Below are 27,699 nucleotides of genomic sequence, written 5' to 3'. Positions count from 1 at the left end.
CATATTACCTGTACATTTCCATCCAGTACAGAAACATTTTCAGTTTCTTGACCTCATTCTCTGTAAAATCTGCTACACACATACACCCCTTTTGGTGTATAGCCAACCTGCATTCTTAGGCTTTGGTCTATGCTTTAATGTGGCTTTTCCTGGTGGCTCAGCGGTAAAGAATCTACCTGCAATGCAGGAGATGCGAGTTTGATCCCCAGGGATGGGTAGATCCCCTGGAGAAGGAAATGGCAACCCACTCCAGTATTCTTGCCTGGGAAATCCCATGGATAGAGAAGCCTGGCAGGCTACAGTCCATGGGGACACAAAGAGTTGGACATGACTGGGCACACATGCAGCAGCAGCATCATGCTTTAATGTATATTATCATATAAGCTGTATTTTTTCAATAAGCTTGAAATTCAGGGATAAAACCAAAAAGAAGGCAGGCAACTACTCTTAAGCTTTTAAATTTCCAAGCAAATTTCAGTGATTCTTTTTGGACTAGAAGCTGTGCTATATAAAACACTAGACTCACATCTTAGTATTCTATGTTCCTGAGTTAGGAAACCTCCATATGTTGGTCCTTCTATTCACGAAGGCTTTCTCTGGTTGTATCCCACTAGAAATATGTTTCCAAGTCATTTGTCAAATGTTCGCTAAGAATCAGATATGGAATGTGATGGGGTATATTGTTCTTTCTGAAGCTGATTCATGATCTTTACAAAGATGAAAACCCAAAACTGGACCCTGGGGTAGCACCATGTATAATTTCTCTGTCCCCAACCAGAGGGTCTGCCCATTGTCCTGCCACAGGGGGCTGCTATCAAGGAAATTCCCAGAAAGCCACATATCAGTGTCCAAAGCGGAAACCAACAAATGTTTCTCCTAGAGGGTTTAGGTCTTTGACTCTAAAGAAAAGCACTCCATCTTAGACACTGAGGAGTAAGTCCATTCTGAATTAATTTGCTGAAAATAGCCAATTTGCCAAATTTAGTTATTTCTATGACAGTTTAATTTTAGTTGGCTGGAGATCATTTTGTTTTTTATCACAATATTTTAAAGAATGATGAACGTGTCTCTGCTCTAGCTTCCTGCAGCTACTTTGAGAGGTAAAGAGAGAAACACCAGGGAGTATGAGATTTCTTCACAGTGAGGTATATATTTATAAATATATTTAAAAGAATATACTCTGGGAAGAAAGTATTCAATGTTTGTCTGCCCCAATTTTTTGTTGCTGTACCTAGAGACTGAGGTGAAAAAAATATATATATACTGCTAAGAATTCTTCCTGTTTAAGATGATCTTCTTATATCCACTCAGTCTTTCTCCCATCTGTCCTTCAGACTCCAACCACAGCAGCAAGGAGCTAAAGCAGAAACAAACTGAATAGTCCTTCAAATGCTCTTATGGAGACAAAATGACAACACGCTAGTCCATCTGATAAACTGCTTGTTCAATAAATTAGCTCTTTGTGGAAATGACCTTCAACAAACTAACCTGCCTCCCAGGTAACCTCATTAGACACAACCCAGTAACCCCAGTGAAGCCATTTCACCATTTTTACTGAGAACAATCATGATCCCACACACTGAAGTTAACAGAGTTACTTTGTGGGATTAATGATTGCAGTATGTTTTGGGAAAAAGGGAAAAAAAAACCTTCTCAAATGTTCTGAGAAAATGCTCCTTCAAATACTGGTCACTGTTGTGATACTCCTTGCCTCCTCCTATTGCGACCTCCTTTGTTTCCTTCAGTAGAGTCTCAGATTGTGGGACCAATATTAAACCCAACGAAGGATGCTTCTCAGGAACATTTTCTCTGTCCTGCCCCTTATCTCTCTGAAGTAAAAATACAGACAAGAGAACCTGACTTAATGACTGTTGCCCAGACACAAAACACAATGGGAAAAATGGCAGGGGGCAGGACCTATAAGATGTCAGACACTGTGTGTCCTTTTGTGTACACTTTGTTTCATCTGCCTTGAGAGATTTGGTTTCTGATATCTCACCCCCCAAACTCAGAGCATCTCATCACCTTTCTCATCGAATTAGTACTCAGCATCTTTGGAGCAACTGAACACCGAGGAAAGAGAGATCATTCAGAAACCTCTTATGCAGTTGAAGCCAGCTTTCCCCATTTATGGCTCCTACATGCTAACCAGCTCCCCAGGAACCCCAAATCCAATCCTCACCTTCTTGAAATCCTACTGTTTGATGCTGAGGAAGCAGATACTTGGAGGGGATCCAAATCTGGGGCTTGTGTGGGCCAATGGCAACATGTGTAAAAGACATAATCTTGAAAGAGTAAGAGGAAAATGAAAAAAAGACCTCAGAAAGCAATCTCAGAAGGCAAGTCAATCGTTGGTCTGACTTTACATTCACAGCATGCCTGCTGCCTGCCAAAGGCTGCTACTGTCTTCATCAGGCTGGTCCTACTGTTTTATCATGCTCCACCGCCAGGGAAAGAGATCGCAGATGTTTTCCTTTTGTGAAAATTCTCAAACTTAAAGGACTTAATTGCAAATTTATTTTGGCGATTTTTAACACTTTTGTCGATTTTAACATATAAATACAAGACAATTAAATAAATTGGAAGAGAAATAGCGCAAAGACTAATCAGCACTCACAGAAGTGTATTACATTATGACTACGGTTAGTCTGGGATACAGCATTCACTTGAAATATATATGAAAGGGAACCTTAGTGAAAGACCTAACTTAAGGGTTTCATAATGTTCCTAATAAGGACACGAAGCACTGTTCAAGCAGTTGCAGGTATGAAGGAAGACAGACTCGCTATGACTAAGAGCAATCAGGGTTCGATACATATGGAAACAACAGCATTGTAGGATAGTTCACTGTTCCCAATAGCTGCTCCCCCTTGTCACTATACATTCATCAAGACAAGTATTTTAAAAAATAATTGTAGCTCTGGCTGGGCCAGTGTGTACCAGGCATAACAATCAACAAAGTACCATACAGTTGCCTTTTAAAGAACAGCAATATGATTCTTTTAATGTACATCTCTTTTAAAAAGTAATCCTACTCTACTCCCCTTTTCTGAAAGGCTCTGGGGATTTGAGAAGTGGCAGTGTATGTATCTCCTCCACATTCACGATCTTCCTGCCATATGGTCCAGATTACACTTCCATCCCTCTCTGTAACCACGGTGTTAAGCTAAACATCCTGGTGCAGCTTCCATAATCTGATGATTAGGAATGAGGTCAGAAGATGGGTGTTGGTATTGGATGCTATGTACGGTTGTACAGCTGGTACCCGGAACAACAGTGTACCCCAGAGAGTGAATGGGGCTAAAATATGGCCTCCACTCTGCCAAATCATGAGCCCATGACACTGTGTCTGCCCAGTGGGAGCACCTTTTTCTAACTCACTCCAAGGCACTGTATGAGCTAACTGTGGCACTGTCTGCTTACATTTTTCCAGTCTGGCTGGCATCATTATTTCTTGATTTCAGTGAAGGTCGTGTATTTCACATCCTATATAATCTCCAAAAAAAGGAGGTTTAGAGTTCACTGAACCAGCAACAATTTCCTGAATTATCACATTAGACGCAACAACACAACCACGATTCTACAAAGAAAGAAATTTACACAGTAGAAAATAAATACCAAAAATGCAGAAGTAAGATTTTTGACATGTGGATCACTAGAGTTTAGCTTATTTACAACAAAGGCATGCACAACAAACTCACCAACAGGATGAAGTCAACAGTGGCTTTCTATGATGTTATCAAAGATATCTTAGCCTCTTTAAAAGAGGCTGCAAATGAACTGCTTTGATTTTGTTTTAAATGAGTCTTATTCTTAGTGTGTTGTTTAAAACCAATCTTCTTTTAAAATGAAGGATAAGAAACCAAATCGCAAATGTCTTAGAACCATGGTATTATGTTTTGGTTTTCTCTTCCAATAGCAACCATTTCCCTCAATTAGCTTATGTTCATCCCAAAGTTACTGAGTATAAAATTAGTTGATTTTATACAACTCACATTGTGTAAAAGGTAAGATTGGACATTTTCACACTGTCAAGCAACATGCTTTGATTTTAGGAAAAGGAATCACATTTGCTCAATAAAGTGTAAGCTTCCCCGCTTTGAAGTCCTTCTTAGAGCGATACGGTTTTTACCACTGCAGGAATCTTCTTTCTCATTAAATATATGCTGTTTTCCAGTGAAATCATGGAGGCACACATCTCCATTCTGAACACTGAAAGAAACACCATTCTTCTCTGCAGAAGTATTCCCTGTATAAGGAAAAACAAAATTGGTGTCATGAAGTATCCATAGACAGCATTTTTGAAATAAACAAACCTAAATGTTACTTTATTCTTAAGTATGCACATGCAGACAAAGTCTTTTTTAAAAACATATTTCTGGGGCTTCCCTGGTGGCTCAGTGGTAAAGAATCCACCTGCCAATGCAGGAGACACAGGTTTGATCCCTTATCTAGGAAGATCCCATATGCAACTAAGCCGGTGTGCCATAACTATTGAGCCTGTGCTCTACAGCCAGGGAGCCGCAACTACTGAAGCCTGCATGCCCTAAAGCCCATGCTCCACAAGAGAAGCCCCCACAATGAAAAGGTCACACACTGCAATTAGAGAGTAGCTCCCACTCTCCACAACTAAAGAAAAGCCTGTGCAGCAATGAAGACCCAGCACAGCACCCCCCAAAAAATTAGTAAAAAATAAAAATAAAACCAAAAGTAGATACAGACAAATGTGAACCAAAATTAGTTCTAGGCAATCTTTATTTTACAAAAATATCTGATATATAGTCATATTTTATTTACTTTTCATTCCTTTCCTTTCCTAAGACCACTCAAAGTAAACAAAACGAATTGGAGAATCATTCAAAAACCACTTCCTATGGTAACTTCGTTAAAAATGAGATTGTAAAAATATGAAGCAAAGCAATATATTTGATTTTAAAAGGCCCAATTCCTAACTCTGGTTGAACATATACTGCAGTCAAGTATTAGCATATGTGTAATATAATCTGGGGTAATAGTCTGGTCTCCCCCAAAGATTAAGAGAGATCCCGCACAAGGTTCTTGGATTCCTGAGTCCTATAAAATAAAACTCTGTAATAGAGAAATCCCAACAGTGACAACAGTCCTGGCAAGAAAAAAAATCGTCTCTTGTACACTAAACCAGTCCCTGAGTCAGGATAAGACTGATTTCCAAGAAGAAACCACCAAGTCCAACCTCAAAGTCCAGGCCAGGGGAGCTGGGCCTCCCCAACCCCAAGCAGGCCCTGAACTCTGTGTGTGTGTGTGTGTGTGTGTGTGTGTGTGTGTGTGTGTGTGTGTGTGTGTGTGTGTGTGTGTGTGTGTGTGTTGGGGGTGGGCAAAGCTGCTGAGATCCTCTGTGTGTGTGTGTGTGTGTGTGTGTTGGGGGTAGGCACAGCTGCTGAGATCCTCTGTGTGTGTGTGTGTGTGTGTGTGTGTTGGGGGTGGGCACAGCTGCTGAGATCCTCTAGCTCCTTGGCACCATGTTTCTGACAATGTAGAAACCTAAATAATAAGCCCAAGTGTTAGTTCATGTCATAATTATACTAATAATAAGAGTGCTGACTGGGAAGACCCAGAGGAATCGGGTGGAGAGGGAGGTGGGGGGGAGATCGGGATGGGGAATACATGTAAATCCATGGCTGATTCATGTCAATGTATGACAAAAACCACTACAATATTGTAATTAGCCTCCAACTAATAAAAAAAAAAAAAAAAAAAAAAAAGCACAAACCCTGCAGCCCTCACCCCAAATATTGCCTCCTGTTTCTGGGGACCAGTGATGACTATCCTGTTAGGTCTCCTGTTGGCCCCTATTTCATCTCTGAGAGGAGACAACAGTTTCAAACTAAAGTGCTATATTACAAGGGTGAATGCTAGTTTCAGTTAAGGGAAAAAATACCTTGACTTAGATCAGGTAGAGAGAGACTTCTGTTCTGCTAGGCAGGCCTATGCCCATGCACAGCAGGAAGAAGTTACAGAAGAAAGAGACCTCCACCCCAATTCCCAAGAAGTATCTTGAGTATGAAGTCTCTCAGAGGGGAGTTGTTAGGGGAAGCACACTGATTGAAACCACACACCCTGGCCAGGCACCATAATAACCATTTGCATGAGTTGTTTTATGACAGGAGGTCCTGGTAAGGAATAGGGAACTAATAAGCCTCCACCAACCAGAAGAGTTCAGGAATGGTCAAAAGGAGACAACACCTGCCCAACCACCTCCCAGAATCCTTCTCTCTGGCATCCATCTTGGCTGAACAAGGCGTGCACCACCAGGAAGGACTCTGACTCAGACGGACTGGCTAAGGACAACCCGGAAACTAATCCCATCACCATAAAATCCGAGACTGCAAGCCATGTGACAGAGCAGTTCTCCTGGGTTCCCTTACTCTCCTGCTCTCCGCCCAGGCGCCCTTTCCCAATAAAATCTCTTGCTTTGTCAGCAAAAACAAAAAAAAAAGAGTGCTGAGAACTTTTTAAGTATCATCTCATTTATCACTCTATGGCATGAGTGCTATTATTACCCCCATTTCATAGATGATGGAACTAAGGTTTCAGAAAGTAAATGCTTTGCTCAGGGTTAGATGGTTCAGAAGTGAAAGAGTCAACATGCAATGTTTCTTTGAAACTGTGAGCTTGTGGCCACGTGTACTGAATCAGATGGCTGCTAGTAACACAGCCTCTGGGCTTCCCAGATGGCTCAATGGTCAAGAATCTGCCTGCAATACAGGAGACAGGGGCGGGCCGGGGTGGGGTGGGCGGGGTGGGGGGCTCAATCCCTGGTTAAGAAGATCCCCTCAAGAAGGAATGGCAACCCACTCCAGTATTCTTGCCTGGGAAATCCAACGGACAGAGGAGCCTGGTGGGCTACAGTCCACGGGGTCGCAAAGAGTCAGACACGACTTAGCAACAACTATACCTTAAGCTTCTAAGGCATAACTGAAATATATAGTATTCACACAAACTCGGTGATCGATATGGTTAACAAAGCCCCATCTCTGGGCATAGAGATAGGCAAATGACTGTCTGAGGCTGCTATTCTGAGTTAGGCATTTTGGTTTGAGGACATTTTGGTGCAGGAACAACTTGACCTGGTACAATAAACAAACCATTGACCTTCCAGCTTCTTTTCCCTCATCCATCCCAAATCCTGATGTGTGAAATGAGGAGTCAAGGAAGTCTATCTGATATGCAGGTTACATGATACTAAGCATGTGGCCATTTTGGTAATCTAAAATGTACCCCACCCTCACTGTCAGCTGTCGAAAACAGCTGTGTCAAATCAACCATGTCAAATAGCTCTGCAAAAAGTGCTGCTTCCATCTGATCTCATTCCCCGAAGGATGGTAACATACTGATAGACTAGGCAAGCGATAGACTAAGCAATCTCTGAGTTACTTCTAGAATATGGAAAAATTTGGTTTTAAGAGCCCCAAACACTTCTATCCAAACCAACAGGCTTTACTGATAGGTTGCGATTTAGGATTCTTGATGACTTAGCTCACACCTCTGATTTCTCAACTTTGAATCTAGTTTGTCACACAAACTTATTAACCAGCCTTGATCTACTCTGTTTACCTACATTGAGTCAGTCCTACTATAGCTATTTGACATAAAGCCCCGCTCTGCCCCTGGTATCTACAGTAAAAAGCTAAGGCCCCATGGCAGCTCATCTTATGTAGAAATGGTTCTCATCTTATACAGCAAGGGTTCTCCACAAGCAGCAAGGGGCCAATTTTACCCCTCAGGAAACATTTTTTCACAATACTGAGAGACATTTTTAGTTGTCACAACATGGGGTAAGTGTGGGGGTACTACTGGTACCTGGTGGGTAGAGACCAGAGATGTTGCTAGACATCCTCAAATGCACAGAACAGCCCCCCTAAAACTTAATTATCTAGCCCCAAATGTTAATTGTGCCCAGGTTGAGAAACCTTGATTTAGAAGCATCCTCTTATTTTGCTATTTTAAAAGTTTATACAAACCAGTAAGACCTCCCAACTTTGGGAGGCTGGAAAACTATCTGTTAAGTATATGAACCTTCTCACAAATTTATCTGCATTTATCACACAATAACTAATACTCTAAAATAATAAGTAAAGGCAAATTCTCCAGGGAAGGGGAAAATATACCAGCATAATTTAAGTTTTTATAAAAATGAAGTTATATTAAGAAGTCAAAGAAGATAGAAATAGGTAAGTTTTTATGAGTAATGAACAGCTCAGTCTTACGAAGGAAAGAAAACGTAAAGGAAATTTAAGCTATAAATGTCAGAATTAATGAGTAAATGAGGCACAACAGAAATCATCTGTATGTCTACTGTAGACACAATTCATCTTTCAGTACTGGATATCTTTATGGGGATTTGGGAATTGTCACGAGGCAGCCACACTGTGGCACAGAATGAACAAAATGATAAGCAAAAAATAGGAAGGTTTAGAATGTTGAAGATGTGTAACTATAGATATATTAAAAAAACTGATATAGTCTTACTATTTTAGGTACTGACTGCACAGAAAGAACATAAGAAGTCTTTGGGCAATACCTAAGTTAGGATTTGCCACATTAAAACTTTTAGGTCATCATCCATTCTCATCATGAAAAATTAAATCTTTAAGAAAAAACAACCCTAAGGGGACATATGTACACCTATGCTTAATTCACACTGATGTATGACAGAAATCAAACCAATATTTTAAAAGCAATCATCAATCAATTAAAAATAAATATTTCTAAAAACCCTAAATCTTAAAAAAATTTTTTCTCTAAAACGAATAAATTTGGATGAATCAACTTTCTCTTTTACAAGGGAACTACATTTTGATCCAATAGTCATATATGTAGCTATTCACTTTGCTAAGTAAAAGTGCCATTAAAGGATAAAGCTGCTTTAATAAACAAACACTAACTTGAGAAATAGTACATTGAGACATACATACCGTTCCCACTGGCGAGTCCTGAGCAATCATTATTCACTAGCAGCGTGGTGGAGTGGGTGGAGTTACTGTTTGACTGTAAGGAATTTGAAGAGCTGGAGACACCCTGGTTAACAGTCTGCTTCTTTAAACCATTAGTAGCAGTTTTACTCCAGTCTATAGCAGGATAAGCATTATAGAAAAACAGGGCAGAATGTTGAAGTGCAAATGCAAGAGACACAGCATAACTCTTTCTAGGAAATAATCTCTCGCTCTCAGATCTTATAGAGAATTCCACATTTCATAGGTATTTTCATTTAAGACATTTAAATTAAATTAAATTAAATTAAAGGACATTTGTCCTTTAAATGACTGACTGGTCAAAAGTAACCTATATTCTCTCAGAACTAAAAGCCAGGCTAATTTGATTGTGTCTATAAATAGCCACTGAATTAGGTAATATTTCAGAGTCAAAGACTATCTTCACAAGAACACGAATCGACCTGCTGTGATGACTCATGGCTCTTAAATCTGGGCAAATGACTGAACTCTAGGTACTGCCATTTTCTGATCTTGTGCAACCAGACCTTTGCAATACAGCAAAGTCTGTATTTGCGGGTGATATTTATGCAAAAGGAATTGAGATTTTCAAAGAGTACTTCATTTTTCTTATTTTCTTAAAAATGATCTATTCGCTATACAACCCAGCAGGGCATAGCTGAAAATAACTTCAAAGTAGCCAAATGTATGCTAAGACTTTTATGTAAAATCTGGCCCAATAACAAATAAATGAAGTCACTGACAATCAGGACCTGTGGAGAAAACATTGAGTCAAGATTTAAAAAATTAGGACGGTAAATATGAAAAATTACTCTGGACAAATGGAAAACATGCACTCAAAGGAAAATGAATTCTAAACATTTCACTGCTGCTTCATTCCAGAAGCAGCCAGGCCATTAATTATATAGCTCACTAAGTTCTCAGATATGACTAATTTTTTTTTTTAATTCACTAGGTTTTTTTCCCTAATGTTCACACTGGATATTTTCTGTTGAGCGGGTTCCATTCATTGATTTCTAGATTCAATATTCCTCTGGCATTAATTGCTTTGGATCTTAACTTATGCAATCTCTTCCTCAAGATTTAAGAAAAGGAGAAAAAGGCAAATCTTTACCAGAATTTTCAGCCAGTCGTAACTTTCCACAACAAAGATACCGCCTCCACTGCTTTCTGACATTCTCTTTTGCTACACAGTAAAAGATGAATATGAAAAATCCTATGGGACGGGGGGAAACACAACACAATGAATTCCAAACTGAGACCTGAATGTCATAAGCTTACTTCACACAATGATAAAATCTTTGGCAGCGATAGGAAAAATGAAATTTTGCAGATTGAAAATAAAGCCCAAAGTCTTGGGAAAGTTTGCTATCAAAAGGCATCCTGGGAGAACTATCTCTGTAAGATTAAAAAAATATATTTATAAAAAGAATGATCACTCTATATTTCCAAAATTTACCTCACTGTCTTGCCTCTTACATCCTGTCTTAAGCCTTCCCTATTTTTGCCAACAAAGGTCCATATAGTCAAAGCTATGTTTTTTTCCAGTAGTCATGTACAGATGTAAGAGTTGGACCATAAAGAAGGGTGAACACCAAAGAATTAATGCTTTTGAATTGTGGTGCAGGAGAAGACTCTTGAGAGTCCCTTGGACAGCAAGGGCATCAAACCAGTCAATCTTAAAGGAGATCAACCCGAATACTGATTGGAAGGCTGATGCTGAAGCTGAAGCTTCAATACTTGTTACGAAGAGCCCTTTCAGTGGGAAAGACCCTGATGCTGGGAAAGACCGGAGGCAAGAGAAGGGGATGACCAAGGATGAGACGGTTGGATGGCATCACTGATTCAATGGAGATGAGTTTGAGCAAACTCCAGGAGATGGTGAAGGACACAGAAGCTTGGCATGCTGCAGTCCATGGGGTTGCAAAGAGTCAGACACGACTTAATGACTGAACAACGACAACAATCTTTGCAAGTACAAGCCATCCACCCAGGAGACCAGCTCAGACCTAGGATCAGCCAGCTAAAGAATGTCTCTGGCCATGGAGCTCTACAAGGATTCAGTCATGAGCCACTGCAGTCCCTGACCTCCCACACACCCTGAAAGGATTTCAGGACGGAGATCGGGAATGAGGTGCCTTATATTCTGGGAAAACTGGTAGAATAGGCCTTCAGATAATTAGGTATTTTCAGGAGAAAATTTTATAAGGTAGTTTCTTGCATTTTCCCACACTTAGAAAAGCACTAACACCACTAAGACACCTGGGGCTTATGACAAGCAGTAACCTTCTGCCAAGATGTGTGCTTGATTGTATGTATGTCTACCTCCCTCACCATACCTCTTCTGAGCTGTTCTTCAGAGCTACCTGAGCGGCCATCTCCCAAAGAAAATGGGAGCTCACAGCTCTCACACTGTGTCCATGGCTCCCACCTCCCCATCCCTCCATATGTGTCATCGATTTCCAAGTTCTGTCAATGTCGTCCCCTCCTCTGTCTCTCATCCCTCAGCTCACCTCTCCGGTCCACAGCCACATCCCTTCCTGGGCCCTCCCTCTTCCTCCCAAGCCACCTCAGACCTCAACAGGCCCTCAGGCTCTGCCTCCCCCTCCCCACCGCAGGCAGGTGCAGGGCTCCCCATGTGGCCCCCTTGCTACCACTCCTCAAGCCTTTGAAAGCAAATAAATATTAGCTGGATGAATGGACAAATTCTGAGTCCTCCTTTGCCCCAAACCCCAATCTATCTACTTAAAGACCTTCATTTTTAAATATCAGGTTTGCTTTTAGTCAGGTGCATGTGCCCACTCTGAAGACTGACATCTCAAATAATGCATATCTTTGTCCACCTGCCACCCTGGGCAGCTACACTTGGTTGCATTAGGGGAGAAGCAGCACAGACGAGAGACTAAAATGGGGGTACTCGTGGCCCAAATCAGAACCTGTACACATCTTTCCTTTACTCAACCCCAAAGTCCTGTGAATTAGGGTTTAGTTCCCTTTTACAAATGAAACAATATGTTCCTTCTGTCCATTTGTATTCTAATGAGAAGTCATTCTGGGGAAATAAGAAAGGGGCAGGCTCATTTTCTACCATAAGTATGTGAGGGTAGGTACCATGCTTTCAGGTTTATGATCAGTATGATTTGGGCATATATTTTTTCTCTTTAAAAATAAGTGTCTCTTAGCATGCCATTGTTGGCAAATAAAACTTTTCTACAATAAGTAACGCAACACCTGGATATACAAGTTCAGAAACTGTACATTGTAGGTAAAAATGAAGAAACGGTTTGTAACCAACAAGCACATTAACTGGCTTCCTCCAAATAAAATAAGAACCAGTAGCCAAATTAGGCACTTGAATTCCATCTCAAGTTAATGAACTACTGCCTAGATAGTACTACAGGAGGATGCTATGGGAGCTAAAAGCCACCAGGAAAAGATGAAAACAAGCCGATGAGAATGCAGTTAAAAGGCTTCCCAACAGAAGATTTGGAATAAAAGACAACCAAGGGATAAGAATGCTTATTATCAGTTCAGTTCACTCAGTCATGTTGGACTCTGCAACCCCACGGACTGCAGCACGCCAGGCTTCCCTGTCCATCACCAACTCTCGGAGCTTGCTCAAATTCATGTCATGGCATCCAACCAGCTTATCTATGCAAATCTATTAGTTTGCTTGGCTTTTAATGTCAAGGTGTGTTCATTAAATATTAGTCACAGCTGACAACTCTTTGACAAAGCTGATCTAAAAGATTGAGTGTGGTTCCCTGGTGGCTCAGTGGTAAAGAATCTGCCTACAATGCAGGAGACATGGGTTTGATCCCTGGGTCGGAAAGATCTCCTGGAAAAGGAAATGGCAACCCACTCCAGTATTCTTGCCTGGGAAATCCTAGGACAGAGGAGACTGGTGGGCTACAGTCCATGGGGTCGCAAAGAGTAGCACAAAAGCGTCAACAAAAGAATAAGTAATTTGCTTTTGTAAAGAATATAGAGGAAGAGGGTTCCCAAATGACTGCAGCTGGGCTTCATTAAATGGGCAGCTCCAAGGTCAAGGGCCACACACAGAACCTGGCTTGTCTGCTGTATGTCTAGACAGAGGAACTGCACAGGGATTAGCCACTGGGCCAGGCTGCTGCCACTGACTTCTCGCTTATCACTGTCCTCAAATCAAATGCAGGCAGAGGAGCTCAGAGTGGTGAGACCTCACGGGGACATTTATGGTGTGTGTACTTTTCCGTATGCATGTTCTATTAAACTTCAATAGCAAAATTAAACATAAAAAAGATAAGGAACCAGGTGAAGGAAGAGTGATTGACTCTCCCAGAAATAGTTACTGGTAGGTTCCCCTTGATATCTTTGCTCCCTCCCAGGAGGCAGTGATGTTAAGGAGGGAAAGTGACCACTTCTTGAATTTAGCCTTTCTTCCAAGGATCTCAGAGCACCCTTTCTCAAAGATAAATCTGTTTTTTATTTTACTTATATATTTTTTTAATTGGAGTATAAATGCTTTACAGTATCATGTTAGTTTCTGCTGTACAACAATGTGAATCAGCCAGATGAAGATATATGCTGCTGCTGTTTAGTCACTAAGTATTGTCTGACTGTTTGTGACCCCATGGACTGTAGCCCACCAGGCTCCTCTGTCCATAGAATTCTCCAGGCAAGAATACTGGAGTCGGTAGCCATTTCCTCCTCCAGGAGATTTTCCCAACCTAGAGATCAAACCCTTGGCAGACAGATTCTTTACCACTGAGTCACCTGAGAAGTCCATGTATACATATAGCGAAAGGGTTAGTCGCTCAGTCATATCAGACTCTTTTCGACTCCGTGGACTGTGAGCCCTCCAGGCTCCTCCATCCATGGGATTCTCCAGGCAAGAATACTGCAGTGGGTTGCTATTTCCTCTTCCAAGGGGTCTTCCCGACCCAGGGATCGAACCTGGGTCTCTCACATTGCAGGCAGATTCTTTACCATCTGAGCCACCAGGGAAGCCCTACGAATACATATACCCCCTCCCTATATCTTAAGCTACTTTGCAGACACTCTTAACTTTTACTTGCAATATCTGTCAGTTCAAATGACTCATCCAGTGTTTATTTTTTGCTGTAGAGCTTACCTTGTAAGGTATTGAAGATGGCAAAGAGATACATGAAGGTGACATTAACTGGTCCCCAGGCAAAGAAGGCAAAGCCCCAAGTAATTCCTAGTAAAAATGTAAGGCCAGCGACACTCCTGAGGTCTTGAATACTGGTTTTCCTCTGGGCTCCCAGTTGCTTCTTCCTTTTAATTCGACAAAGCTGAACCAGGACCACAATGAACATGCTGACGTTCAGCAAAAATATCACACAGAAATACCCCACAACCGTGATATAGAATACAGCATTGCTGTTGATCCAGCAACTGGAATTGGGGGGAAAAACAGGGAAAACATATGTTTTGGTTTTTTCTTGCTGAAATATGGTTTAAAATGGTAACAATGAACCTATATTGTTTTACTGAACATTATCCTACAAGCACAAAATTTAAAAAAGGATAAAACCTCCAATCTCCATAGCCACTTAACAGCTCTAGGGGAAGAAATCCAAGAGAGTTTATTTTAGGAAATCTGGTGATTGAAAGTATTTTAAAAATATTATTTGAAAACACTAAAAGATTTTATCCTCTTTCAATCCTAGTAAGTCTACTCCATGAATTTTACTAATATAGTGTAGCTTGTATTTTATTTTTATCAGAGGCTTATAAAAGTATTTTTGAAATATAATTCATTTTTTACATACTTAAGTAGTAGCATGACTTTTCTAACTAGCGGATCTCTTTACATATATAACTGCAAAGTCTGCTGTAAATATTACTGGATTTTATTAGGATGAGAGCCACCTGATATGCTGATTAGATCCTCCATTTTCTTGGAGAATTCTGCTTTCCAGTTCACTTAAAATTCCACGTGGGGCTTCGTACTCACAAGTCATCAGGCGACCCGTTGGGGAATTTCCCATAGGATCCAAGCCCATAGTTATCTGGAGATATAATCAGGACGATGGTCACAACCACAGCTGGGATGCCTGGAAGATAGGAAACACTGATTACACAAAGTTCTAATAACTGAAGGTGGTGAGAAAAAAGAATGGAGATTTTCTGTTTTCTTCTGAAATAGCATAGCTATTCATCATACCCAGTTTCTCTGCCTCCCGGCATATGGGTGTATGTGGCCATCTGACTAGGTCTTGTCCAGTGGACTATGGATAGAAGTGATTTGCTACCCCTCTAGGCCTAGACCATAAAACCCTTGTGAGATTCTCTACTTTTTTCCCCAGTTCAGGGCAATCTTGGAAGCCCTGTCCTAAGACAGAGTCTCCAGCAGCTTGGATCCTGAACAACCACAGACCAGAGACCCCTTCCACTCCTGCTACCTGGATGGCACATGAGTAAGAAGGAAATGGCAACTCACTTACCCTTACCCATCTGTAATGTAATTTTAAGGGTCAGGTGGCAGGCAAAGTGAAAGGACTCCAAAATGTAAACCAAAGAATCAACCTAGTTTGGTTACCAGCAACTTCTGGAAAACCTTCCATTATGAGTTCCAAAGTCCTGAACTGATTATCTGGAATCTGCTGATGGACTGAGAAGCCTGCCCTGGTTATTTGCGGGTGTTGATTGCCACCACTGGCTCTCTCAAGGGCCCAGGGCACTTCCATTAACAGGAAGCATAATGAGGAGTCTCCTCCTTCCTTACAGTGGCCTTGCACTGAGGAGGAGTCCTTTTCAGCCCTCCACCCCATCATCCCCCACCCCATGCCGACATCTCACACTCTGTGCACACAGACCAGCCTGACATCCAATCTCAAGGCTCTGGTAAATAAAAGACAGCTACCTGGTACCATCTAACATGATATTTCATTAAATTCTTTTGTATTTGGACATTATGGAGACATTGACATATGGTGACTTTCTAAGGGAGGCTCCTTCCTAAAAATATTGAGGGTGTGGAGCTTGTCCCTGACAAGGGAACCTGACCTTTCTGAATTCTACAAATAAGACAAAATCCATGCCCAAGATCAGAAGCAGTGACTTATTTTTCTGGGAATAAGTGACTTATCTTCTAGAAAGGTGTTGTTCTGTACCCTTCACAAAGATATAACAACAGGCAGGATGACAAGGGAGGTAATCTGTTGTGTAGGGAATATGTGAAGGAATATCTAGCCTGAAGAAGATGAAGGAGTCTGAGAGGAGTGGCAGCTCTAATGCAGTGGAAAGGTATGCCTAAGAAATTAGAAAGCCAGCCTAGGCTGTTCTTGGGCTGTGGGAATTAGGGTAAATCACGTCTTCACCTGGTATTACCAATAACCACCCATACCTCGGGACCTTCAGGATCCTAGTTCCCTTACCAGGGATTGAACCCAGGCCTCCCGGCAGTGGAAGTACAGAGTCCAAACCACTGGACCTCCAGGGAATTCCCCTGGCTTATTTTTTATGGGGTTACTTGTGTGAAAATACATCGAGACATAAAGTATTATACACAATGTTATATATTACTTGTTGATTATCTAAAGGACTCTTCAGCAGAAGTGTCAGCTTATTTTTTTTTTCCTGAGAGAGCAAAACTAAGACCGCTGGGTAAGTGCTACCAGAGAGCCAAGTGAACTTAATGGAAATTCAGAACTGTAGAGCTTTAGAAAATGGTCACAGGCTGTCTTGTAAGGTATTAAAAATAAGACAACAGGTCCAAAATCAAGTTGCTTATGCTAGCCACAGGTTACCAAACTGAGACTTAACTCCATCACAGCTTTGGCTCTCCCAGAAATGGAATCTTAAACCAATCAATCAAAAATTGCCTAATCATCACTAGTTAGGTAACCTGTCTGAGAGACCCCGGAAATCCCCAGAGGAAAGTAAGCTTGCAATAACCAACCCACTTTTTTGCCCAGAGTGACTTCCTTGTTCCTGCTTCCTTCTGCCTATAAAGTCTTTCACTTAGTACAGCTCCTCAATTCTCCTTTCTGGCTGCTAGACGGGATGCTGCCAATTCATGAAGTATTCAATAAAGCCTGTAAGATCTTTCAAACGCACTCAGTAGAATTTTGTTTTTAATTAAAGTAATGAGCTCCCCAATAATAGAAGTATTCAAGCAGAGGTCTAATTATCTCTAGTCAAAGATAAGTCAAGTCCAGGAGGTTTCTACATTTGGCAGGGAGTTGAATGAAGAACTCTTCAAGATCTTGGGGCATCTAAGATTTAGTGACCAACAACCAACAGGTGGCATAATCAGGAATACTGGGCTGGTGTGGTGATGAAGTTACATTAGACTTTATCTGTATGTTCTCTCTCTGCCCTGCTGAGCACACGGCTGTGCATGTGTGTGAATCTGGGAGGTAAAGAGCAGAGTGAGGCTAGTTGGGAACTCAGGGACTGACAGTCTGACCTCATTATCACCAAGCTAATATTTTCAATTGACTGAGCACCTTCTGTGTGCCAGCCTCAGTTCTAGTCGCTAGAGATACAAAAAAGATTCACAGCCCTAACCTCAGAGTGTTGTGGTCATAACCAATCCAGCATAAATATACAGGGGTTCTAGAAATAGACTCGACGAGGCTGCTCTTTGGGCAATGAAACATGAAAAGAAGAATAAAGTTGTTTTAGAAACCTGCCAAGTGTGACCTGCTTCATCAATGTCTCTATCTGATTAAAAATCAAAACACTGGAGGAAAAGCAGGAAAAGCCCAGGCAATGTGTGAGTAAAAATAATACATACCCCAACCAAAAATGCAGAATTTAAGGATGTATTTTCGGATGTAAGTATTAAACACTTTGACAAGGGCCAGGTACATATGGAATGCTTCCAAGCCCATCCATGTGAATGAGACCAAGAGAAAATAATGCAGAAATACAGCCACTGAGATGCAGAGGCCTCTTATGTCATACAAAGCAATCCACGAGTCCAAGAGGAACACCAGGTTCAGCAGGAGCAGGGCTGTGCACAGCTGGATGAGGATTTTGGAAGGGTAATCCCTCCGGATCTTTCTAAAAGGAAAGGACAAGAAAAGAATTAGCATCACAGCCTGCTGATGCTTATGTGAGCTAGCATATCTGAGTTCAAAGTGATTTATTTTTATTCTTTGGTGATTGTCTATATGCATAAATTTCTTCTCTTTGAGTGCATGTCTGTATGTGTGTGTGTGATGGGTGGGTGGAGGCACTGCAACTAAAGATACCAACAAAGGAAAAATCTAAACAGAATCATCTGTGATAACCATGTAGAAATTTTATGTTTTTATTTCTATGGAATCTTTAACATGCTGACTACTGACCTTTTGTAGTAGAATCTCATGAGCACCCACCCCCATTTCTCCCAAACTCCTTCTGGAAGCATTGCTGCTTCTCATATAATAGGCTCCTCTATTCAGATCTTCAAAACAGAGCCAGATTCTTCTGTTATTTTATGTTACTAGTTAAAATGAGATCATGGAAACAAGAGTTCAAACTATAGCTAAATGAAACAGGCAGAGGAAAATACAGCTAATTGATGACATGTACATGTTTATGTGTGTGAAATTAGATCTGGTGAGATCATTCTGAGTAATGGCTGGCCTTATAGTAATTTAGTCTCATTAATCATCCTTCCAACGGTCCACTAGAAGATCTGTACTCACAGCTGGACCCTAAGTTTGGCACTAAAAGTGAATTTGTACATTTCCTGATTAGTGTCCAAAAATCTAAATCCCAGAACTTATATACTGTTTCATTTAAAAAAGCAGGGAGCGGGGGTTTCATGGTAGTTCAGCTGGTAAAGAATCTGCCTGCAATGCAGGAGACCCTGGTTCGATTCCTGGGTTGGGAAGATCCCCTGGAGAAGGAAATGGCAACCCACTTTCTTGCCTGGAAAATCCCATGGACAGAAGAGCCTGGTGGGCTACAGTCCATGGGGTCGCAAAGAGTCAGACAAGACTGAATGACTAACCACAAAAAATGTAAAAAAAAGTGCCTATATTTCCTTCTTTTCTGACAGAATTTATTGGAATCCCCCCCTGCCCCCACAAAGTGACCAAAGGGACCATTCTGGTAAGCCAAGGAGATGCTATCATCTGGAATATCATTCTTTCTTTGACCTACAAAGCTGCATTCAATTTGTATCTATATTTTTCAGGGAGGATTGATATCCTTTATTCTTCTTCATTCCCACACCCATTAATGTATTTAAGCTTTTGTGTTTACTTGGTATAATTTAGAAACTTAATATATTAAACACAGCTCTCCTGCTGTATATGGAGTTATGGCCTGTTTCACATTGTAAGCTCTTGTTTTTTGGGGTCTGCATCTATCTTTCATTTCTCACTTAATGTCAGCTAGGTACCAAGCATCATTTTAGGGTACAAGGATGATTAAGACAATTCCTGCCCTCAGTGAGTGTACAAACTACTGGAAGGAAGGAAGTATGTAAACCAAAGTCCCATGAAGTTTCACATATACATGGCCCCACTAGAGGGGTGGACAGGGTAAGCTAGGCCAAGGAGCACACTTATTTAATACATTTTGGCTACTGAGGTGACCACTACATCATATAATCCAGTTTCCAGCTGTGGATACTCACTCAAAGGCTATGTAGGTTACAAGAGTAACTGACAAAAAAATTGATGAAAGCCCACAACCAATATAGGTAATAAATGTTAGGGCCATCATCTGAGCTGGTGGCAAGGATGTTCGAGACAAGTCCTGAAAAAGAAAATATTGCTTTCAAGACCAAATATTTTAAAATAAATGACACAGTTATAATTTTCATTATTGGGTAGTCTAAGATTGTTCAATAAGCCTACAAGGTAGGCACAATTATTATCATCCTGTTGAGATAATAAAAATTGAGACCCAGAGAGGTTAAATAATTTGCTCAGGGTCACAAAGCTATGAAGTAGAGGAGCCAGAATCCAGGTCTGGTTGACTTCAAAGCCCATGTACTTGATCACTACATTATGGTGCTCTGCAGAAGCCCCAGGCTAAGAGCCTATAAGACGTGAATTTGACTTCTGGCTCTTATATTTCTTAGTTCTACAACTGTGGACAATTGCCTCACAAACGAGTCTTTAAAATGACAATAAAAATACCCCATTCTACCTATATTGTAGGATTGTTGGGGAGATTAAATAAGAGAATTTATCTCATGTTTTATAAAAATTTTAAAGTACACTGCCAACTAAACCATTTTTATTACCCGTTTTAATCTGAATTCCCTAGCCCTACTATAGCTATTTTTAAAAGAACTTAAATGTAAAATTAGAATGACAAAAAATACTTTGTTCAAATATTTTTCTTCAAGTATATATGCATATTAGAAGAGTCACTTCATTGGTCTTTAACTTTGCCACAGTATCATAAAATCTGCTGATCCATCAAATCATCCACCAGATAGACTTCATAGTACAATGCCCAGCTATCCCTCAGACCCAGAATCTAAGGCCAGGCAAAGTGGGGATGTTACCAGCAGAACGCCGAAGCTTGTAAGATGGCTGCAGGTACAGGTGGTCTCGTTCAGCCTCCTGTCTTTGACAGAGCAGCCATCAGATGACCAGCCTCCTCTGCCACCTAGGGGGCATGAGAAAGAGTGTCTGTCCCTGCAGAAAGGCCACTGCACCCATCACTGCTCCTTCCTCCCCATTCCCCCTCCCCACTCAAGACTTTGAAAAAGTTAGGTCTGGAACCTACCATTTCTGCCCAAGTCCCAAAATACACATCTCACTGTTAAGTCATTCTGTAACAGAAGGACACATTACCAATAATTTATCCAACTGAATAAAACTTAAAGCAATTAGAAAAAAAATTACATTTGAACATTTCAGAATTTCATTCTTGATTTTAGGGAGTTCTTATTTTATACAGGTCTCTAGAAGTCAGTGAGTCTCATATAGGTCAACACTTTTTCACCTCAGCCATCGTGCGCAGCAATTGCCTTGTGTTAAAAGGCACATTCTGATTCACTGGGTCTGGGGTGGGCCCAAGAGTCTGCATTTCTAGCAAGCTCCCAGGGGAGACTGATGCTGCAGGTCTGCAAACCATACTCTGAGCAGCAAGGTCACAGATGATGCTCAGTGAACTGGACCTTGCAAGATGCTTTCTCTTTGGAGGAGAGAATCAGACCTGGAGCCACAGATCTAAATGCACTGAAAATTGGCAATAAGAGCTTGCTTTTTACACTGCTCCTTCCTGGAAAATAGGAGGGCAGTTATTAGGCATGCTCAAACCCTATGAGCATGATTCTAGTCTCACACACGGCCCTAACTGGGTCTAAGGTGCTGTTGGACCGACTTTTTTCAGGCTAAGTTGTACAGGCAGAGTTTTCATGAGGTGTCTCTGGTCAAGGCACAGACCAGACAGGCCCCTCCCACCTGGCTCGGGTCGATATGCTTTAAGGTAACCGTCACGTTTCTTGTCAAGTTCTTGACTGTCAGGTTCGCAACACTTGAGGAAATGACATAGCTGATCAGAGAGAGGTTCTCCAAGGCAGGGTCCTAGCACACCAAAGAATCAGCAAGATGGCAAGAGAAAATGAAATGTTATCAGACAATTTTGAGTTAGAAGGGACCCTAAGGACTATTTAGTCAACATTGTTTATTTTACTACCTAGGTCAGGAATTCAGGGACAAGGAGTAAAGTGACTTCTCCAAGGACCATAATGAGAAGCAGAGCTTGTTCCACGATACTATGCTCTAAAAACTGAATTAAATTTCACAGATTGACACGAGACCCTCATGAATCTTAAAGGGAACATTACATTAAGCCATCTACACTGTGCCTTCCTGAGCAAGTTACCTAACCTCTCTATGCCTCTACGTCCTCATCTATAAAATGGGGATAATAGTTTAATAGTTTCTCCCTCACAGAGTTGTTGAGAGGATTAGAGTTAACATTTCTAAGTGTTTATGATACTGCACAGCAATTGATAAATACTTTGTGTTGGTTATTGTTATTTATCCTCAACAGCATCATGAGGTCCTGTTTAAAAATAAACTACAGCTTTTCAGCAATCCATCTGACTTCTAGTAGACTTAAGAATGGGCTTCCCAGGTGGCACTAGTGATAAAGAAGCTGCCTGCCAATGCAGGAGACCTAAGAGATGTAGGTTCGGTCCCTGGGTCAGGAAGATCCCCTGGAGAAGGGCATGGCAACCCACTCCAGTATTCTTGCCTGGAGAATCCCATGGACAGAGGAGCCTGGCAGGCTACTGCCCACAGAGTTGCACAGAGTCAGACATAACTGAAGGGACTTAGCATGCATGCTGGCTTAAGAATATTGGAGGATTATAAGAAATAAAACTCCTCCAGTCTCCCCAGAATCTAAACCAAGAGCAATTAGAGGCAACTTTACCTGAAACAGGGCAGGAGTTTCAAAAAAGTTGAACTGCACCCTGGAAGCCAGCTCCAGAGCATCAGCTGGTAAATGACTCATCAACGATGAAGGCAAAGTAATAATGCCAATACTGTTCTCAGGAGCCTGAGCTTCCAGAGAAACCTGAAAATGAAGTAAAAGATTATAAAAATGTCTGGGGCTCATATAATGAGGAGAGGGAAAACACAAGTAATTAAGATGGAGGGTCCTATAAGGGCATTTATTTGTGGTGTCTCTATGTACAATTGGTTCTGGTTTCTCTGATTACTATGGAATTAGAGGCTGTGTAGGGAGATGTGATAGGGAGATGAGGCCTTGGAGCAGGAGAGAAAACATTTTATGGATACAGGATACACAGAAACAATCAGAAAGTACAGGATATTATATGTCAATTATATCTCAGTAAAGCTGGGGAAAAAATAAAGTTCAGGATAACTGCAGAGCCCAGGGAGACAACAGTAGCAAACACACCAACTTAGTGACCTGTTAGGGCAAAGTCATTGTAGAACCACATGCACAAAATTTGTAAAGGGAAGACTACAAAAACGAAGTTAAAAGGCAAGACTTGGTTTTACTCGCATGTTTTCAGCAGCCCCACCCACCCATCCATCTAATAGGTAGATAGAAAACACTAGAAGCAGGATTGATATTCAGCACCACTATTTCAATAGCTTAAAATACTGAAATAGGTTGAAAAGTAGGGACACATTTGGTGTCTCCGCTCTCTCCCAACTGCCTAGAACCCACTGGACACCTCCCCCACATCCCCCCAAACTTCCACAATCCAGTTGCTAAAGGGTTAACATTGGGCACAATGAGGACCTCTGAGATCTTGCTCCAGCCTATGTCTTTCTTTTGATTCTGTGATGCCTCATTGTTCTAGATGCTAAATATTTTGAATATCACTCATGGGTATAAACAGTAATGGCCTTAATCATGAAGTACATGAGGACTATAATCATATAAAAGAAAAGGTCTTTTCTACAATAAATTAGGATGTACCTGAAGATCTGCAGGGTCTTGGGCAGCAAAAGTAGTTGTGTCAAAATTACTGGCATTTACTCTGATCACGGCCAGAGCCAAAGAAGGGGAGGTCAGACTTATGGACTTGGTTGAAAAATTCAGCTGTAAGCCAATGTCATCCACTACTTTTAGCAATCTGTAAAGAGAAGTAGCAGTTCAAATTCAGCACTCCAACTGAATTGTTCTCCCCAGTGGAAGCAGAAAACAGAAAAGCAACTTAACAAGTCATTATGAACCTCATAAGTGGGAGAAAAATACTTGGGTATAATTAATCATCTAGAAGCATCATTATTATAAGATCTGCTCTCATGACCATATCAATGTGCTAAGTCATACCTTTGGGCCAAAGGGGCCAACAAGGTGGGCGGAGAATGAAGGAGTCGGCTGACTTGGTTTATCATTTGTCCTGCGAGGTTAGGCTCCAAGCTGCCTAAGGACAGAGCCCGCTCCATCCGGGACACTTGGTTCTCAAGATCAGAGACACTGATGCTGCTGGTGTGAACAATTTCTATAACAAGAGAACCAAATCACTTTGTGAACACATAATGGAAAAATCACTCATAAAGAAACATACATAGACTCTGTGACCTGGAAAACCCAACCCTAGGTATTTGCCCCAGGGAAAGGAAAACATCTTCATAATGTTATAGTAGGCTCTTACCAACAGTGTAGGAGGGTTCCCTTTTCTCCACATCCTCTCCAGAATTTATTATTTATAGACTTTTTGATGATGGCCATTCTGACTGGTGTGAGGTGATACCTCACTATAGTTCTGATTTGCATTTCCATAATAATTAACAATGATGAGCATCTTTTCAAGTGCCTACTGGCTATCTGTATGTCTCCTAACAAAGAAGTTGCTTAATTCCACCACCTAACCCTATTTCTTATTTTGCATATTCCTTTCTAATCTTTATCCACATGATAAAACACTATTATAAACATGATGTGCAAACTAAATATTTATTTTTGCGTTATTTTCATTTCACTCAAGACTTAAAAAATGCCCCAAGTTTCTGTCTAGCTGTTTATGCACAGCTGCATAATAGACATGCTACTGAGGTGGCATATCATATTTCATCATTCCTCTCTTGTGGAATTAAAAAAAATCTCAAGCCATTTAGCAGAGGCTCCAGATCTCCTGGACAGGCTTGCCTGAGGCAGAGGAGGCGAGAACACAAGCTCCGGTCTCATGTCTCCAAGAATTTCACTTTGCTTCACCCTCCAAATTCTAGAGGAAGACCTGCTATATTTCATTCACTGGACTTAAACTCCAGAGATTATGCAGAATTCTCTCTGCTTCCTTCCCTCTTCCCTTTATCCTTTTACTCTCAAGAGTACTTTGTGTCCGGGAGCCTGGTGCAGTTTCTGTGGCATTCTCATATTCACCATTATTCCAAACCTATGTGCTTAGTGTGGTTATTTCCATCTTGAGGTAGACCAGGCTCAGTCAGGAGGAGCTAAAATGCTTATTCCAAATCCCACCACCTGTGAGGGCCTAGGCAGACCTGCCCTGAGGTCTTCTGAATGGGTCTTCCCCTTCTCAGGCTACTCTGGCTCATTGCCAGCTTTGGCATTCTGTGCCATTTCAAGAACATCAATTTTTTTCTTTTGTCTTCTGTCTAAATGGAGTTCCTGCTTTTAATGGTTCAAAACTGGTCTCTTCAGAATGTTGAAAACAGTGATCCAATCACCTTTTGCAGGAGAAAGAAACCTGTAAAATAACTCATCTGGATAAAACGAGATCTATGTTTGCCTCAGAGCTATTTATCTTGACCAATCAATCAATCTCAACTCTATCTGTGTTCTATGAATGCCCAAAGGAAAGCTCTCAAAATCAAGCAGACATCATAAAAAGAAAGGCTTAATGTGCTCTCATTGCAGATATCATGATTTGGCAGGCTGGCAGCTGGGTTTCAGGTGGCTCGAATGACAAAAATATGGGAGCAGCATGGCTTGTCGTATTTACCTGTCTTGTCAGGAGGTATGCCAGTCGTGTCGACGTTCACAATGGCAGATGTGGTGGGAGAGGGGGCTGAGGACTTCCCACGGGGCAGGGTGAGGGGAAGATCAGGTGGAGGCTTAGGGGAAGAGACAGTTCCAGATGGCAGGGGCATATCAACGGCTGGGCTGGAAGTTATGGGAGCTGAAGGCTGGGGAGAAGGTAGGGGAATCACCCCTGTTGGAGAATGAGGGCTCTGGGTTACAAGTGGATGAGCTAGAGGCTCAGCAAAAGAGAAGGCACTAGAGATCTGGGACACAATGGTGGCCTGAGGAGCAACTGGGAGGGCATTGCTGGAAGAAGAGAATGGTGGGCCGTGTGGATGACGAGTGAGACACACAACGGGATCCTGCAGGTCACTAAAGGCAAGAATCAGAGAGATGCATATGAGACACAAACGAGCTACAGAGGCTAAGCTCTTCTTGTGGCAACCATGTGACACCACCAAGGCGACACAGCTCCATTGGGGACTTGCCTTAGCAGACCCTCTGTGTACCTGCCACTGGTCTCCTGCCCCTGCCCACTTCCACCACTTTCTCCCCAGGAGAGGAATTAGCCAGGAGGGATGCTCTTTTTTGAATTCACAGTTCTGCTTCACTTGTTCACTGCTACTCCCTGATTCTACACCTCATCACTTTTCAGTCAGTTGAGAAGAGCATGGACCACTGCCAGGTACTTCTTGGGAAGGGAGCTATTGAATGCCCTGCAACCAAATTGGTGGTTTCCATATACTAGGAGTCTGTCTTTGGTGGGCTTTTTAGATTTCACAAAATTTATACTTAAAAAAAAAAAAAGGAATCACAGGCCCAAACTGTTTCAAACACACTTAAAATTTTTCTAAAATTGGATCAAATACCAAAATATCATTTTCTTTTAATATTCAAGTCCACGCTGACAAAACTGGCTCATCATTTTTAAGACAACTGATTTGACTTAGAAACTAAAGCATACCCATTTCAAAACTATGTGTGTCCATCCATAATAGATAAACTAACTCACTAACTCTTGTGTCAACTCAGTATTAACACTGAGCTCAAAAGGGTAAGGAGTAAACTGAAAAGCAGCTCTAAATTAGTCAGTAACAATAAAATGTTCTTCAATTTTTTCTTACACTTTTTACAATCAAAGTACATAATTCTGTTAATTACAATTACAATCTTCTGCATATTGCTCAATAGAAAAATATGTAAAAACAATTATTATTGATTTGTACAGTGGAGTTTTTAATTTCAGCAAATTCTCATATTGGTCTTGGTGGTTCACAAATAAGCTTTGCCTTTCCAAGAAACTTCAAATTTAGGTCATTCACATGCATTGGTGACACTGGCTGGGAAAGGTAAATCACACAGCCATTTTTTTCTTCAACTTATTGAATTTTGTTTCAAGAAAATCTTGAGTTGGAATTAACAGTATACAATTTTATGTGAAACTGATGAGCATAGGAATCTGCCAGAATCAATTTTATACTGCATAGCCTGCCAAAGTACTAACTAGCACACAGTACCTGATGAAGAAATGTTGCTGAATGAAAAAAATGAATCAAGCTGGGGCCAAAGGGGTGGTCCCAGCTTATACATCAGCTACACCCTTAATGTTACTTTAGCCCAGTGGTTCCCAACCTTGGCTGTGCCTGAGAATTACCCAGAGGACCTTTTAAAAATTAGAGATTTCTGTGGCCTCCTCCTCAATGTCTGATTCAGTTGGTCCTGAGGTGACAATGAAGTCTCCTCATTGGATCCTGAAGCTTTCAGAAATTCCATCTCCCAAGTCGGGTTCAGCCCTCCATCTTAATGGGGTATATTAAGCTTAAAACTCAAGTACTCTTTACCTTTTATTACATAAAATGCTACATATCCTTAACTAAAGTTCTTTAGCTACTCCTAGGAGCCTAATATTTCAATATATCCCAGAAATTTGGCCCACAAAGGGCAGACAGGCTACATTTAGTCTTTTATTCCCATATGAGAAGTTTCATATTGAAAAATGCATGTCCTTTTTTAAAAAAATACAAGTTTCATCTGATTGTAGAAAAGTATATACAAAGGTATACAAAATGCTGCAAAGAAAAAAAAAAAAAAAGTAAACAAGAAAATGACCATCCAGCAGGCAGGCCAATCACTGGGAACTCTTGTGAGCAATTTCATTCATTCAATTCCTGTTTTTTTCTATGTATATTTTCATACACTTTTGATCACACCATCCATGACTTTTGGGATCATCTACTATTTTGAAGAATCCATCTCCCTCCTTACCTCCACTGAGGCAGAGGTTAAGGTAGTGATTTGCAACTTCAGTTGCCCATTAGAACCACCAGGA

At 41.1% G+C, this 27,699-nt stretch overlaps 1 protein-coding gene across 3 annotated transcripts in view; it reads right to left on the bottom strand.

Moving 5' to 3' along the window:
• Positions 1-2,494: 2,494 nt before the first annotated feature.
• Positions 2,495-27,699, bottom strand: part of ADGRG2 (adhesion G protein-coupled receptor G2) — a 122,689-nt gene continuing 97,484 nt past the window's right edge. For all 3 annotated transcript variants that reach the window (XM_061136126.1, XM_061136124.1, XM_061136125.1), the window contains 14 exons: positions 25,351-25,742; positions 23,718-23,889; positions 23,361-23,517; positions 22,338-22,481; positions 21,359-21,481; positions 20,679-20,724; positions 20,455-20,558; positions 19,573-19,694; positions 17,737-18,005; positions 14,950-15,049; positions 14,104-14,387; positions 10,105-10,206; positions 8,955-9,107; positions 2,495-4,249 (listed from right to left, as the gene is read on the bottom strand). In XM_061136126.1, coding sequence (XP_060992109.1) covers positions 4,065-4,249; positions 8,955-9,107; positions 10,105-10,206; positions 14,104-14,387; positions 14,950-15,049; positions 17,737-18,005; positions 19,573-19,694; positions 20,455-20,558; positions 20,679-20,724; positions 21,359-21,481; positions 22,338-22,481; positions 23,361-23,517; positions 23,718-23,889; positions 25,351-25,742 — 2,353 coding nt within the window. In that variant the 3' untranslated portion in view covers positions 2,495-4,064. The remainder of the gene's footprint in view (positions 4,250-8,954; positions 9,108-10,104; positions 10,207-14,103; positions 14,388-14,949; positions 15,050-17,736; positions 18,006-19,572; positions 19,695-20,454; positions 20,559-20,678; positions 20,725-21,358; positions 21,482-22,337; positions 22,482-23,360; positions 23,518-23,717; positions 23,890-25,350; positions 25,743-27,699) is intronic.

Source organism: Dama dama, chromosome X (genome assembly GCF_033118175.1).
Source record: "Dama dama isolate Ldn47 chromosome X, ASM3311817v1, whole genome shotgun sequence".
Lineage (NCBI taxonomy): Eukaryota > Metazoa > Chordata > Mammalia > Artiodactyla > Cervidae > Dama > Dama dama.
Note: the sequence above shows the minus strand (reverse complement) of the source record. Positions and strands in the feature narration are given on the sequence as shown.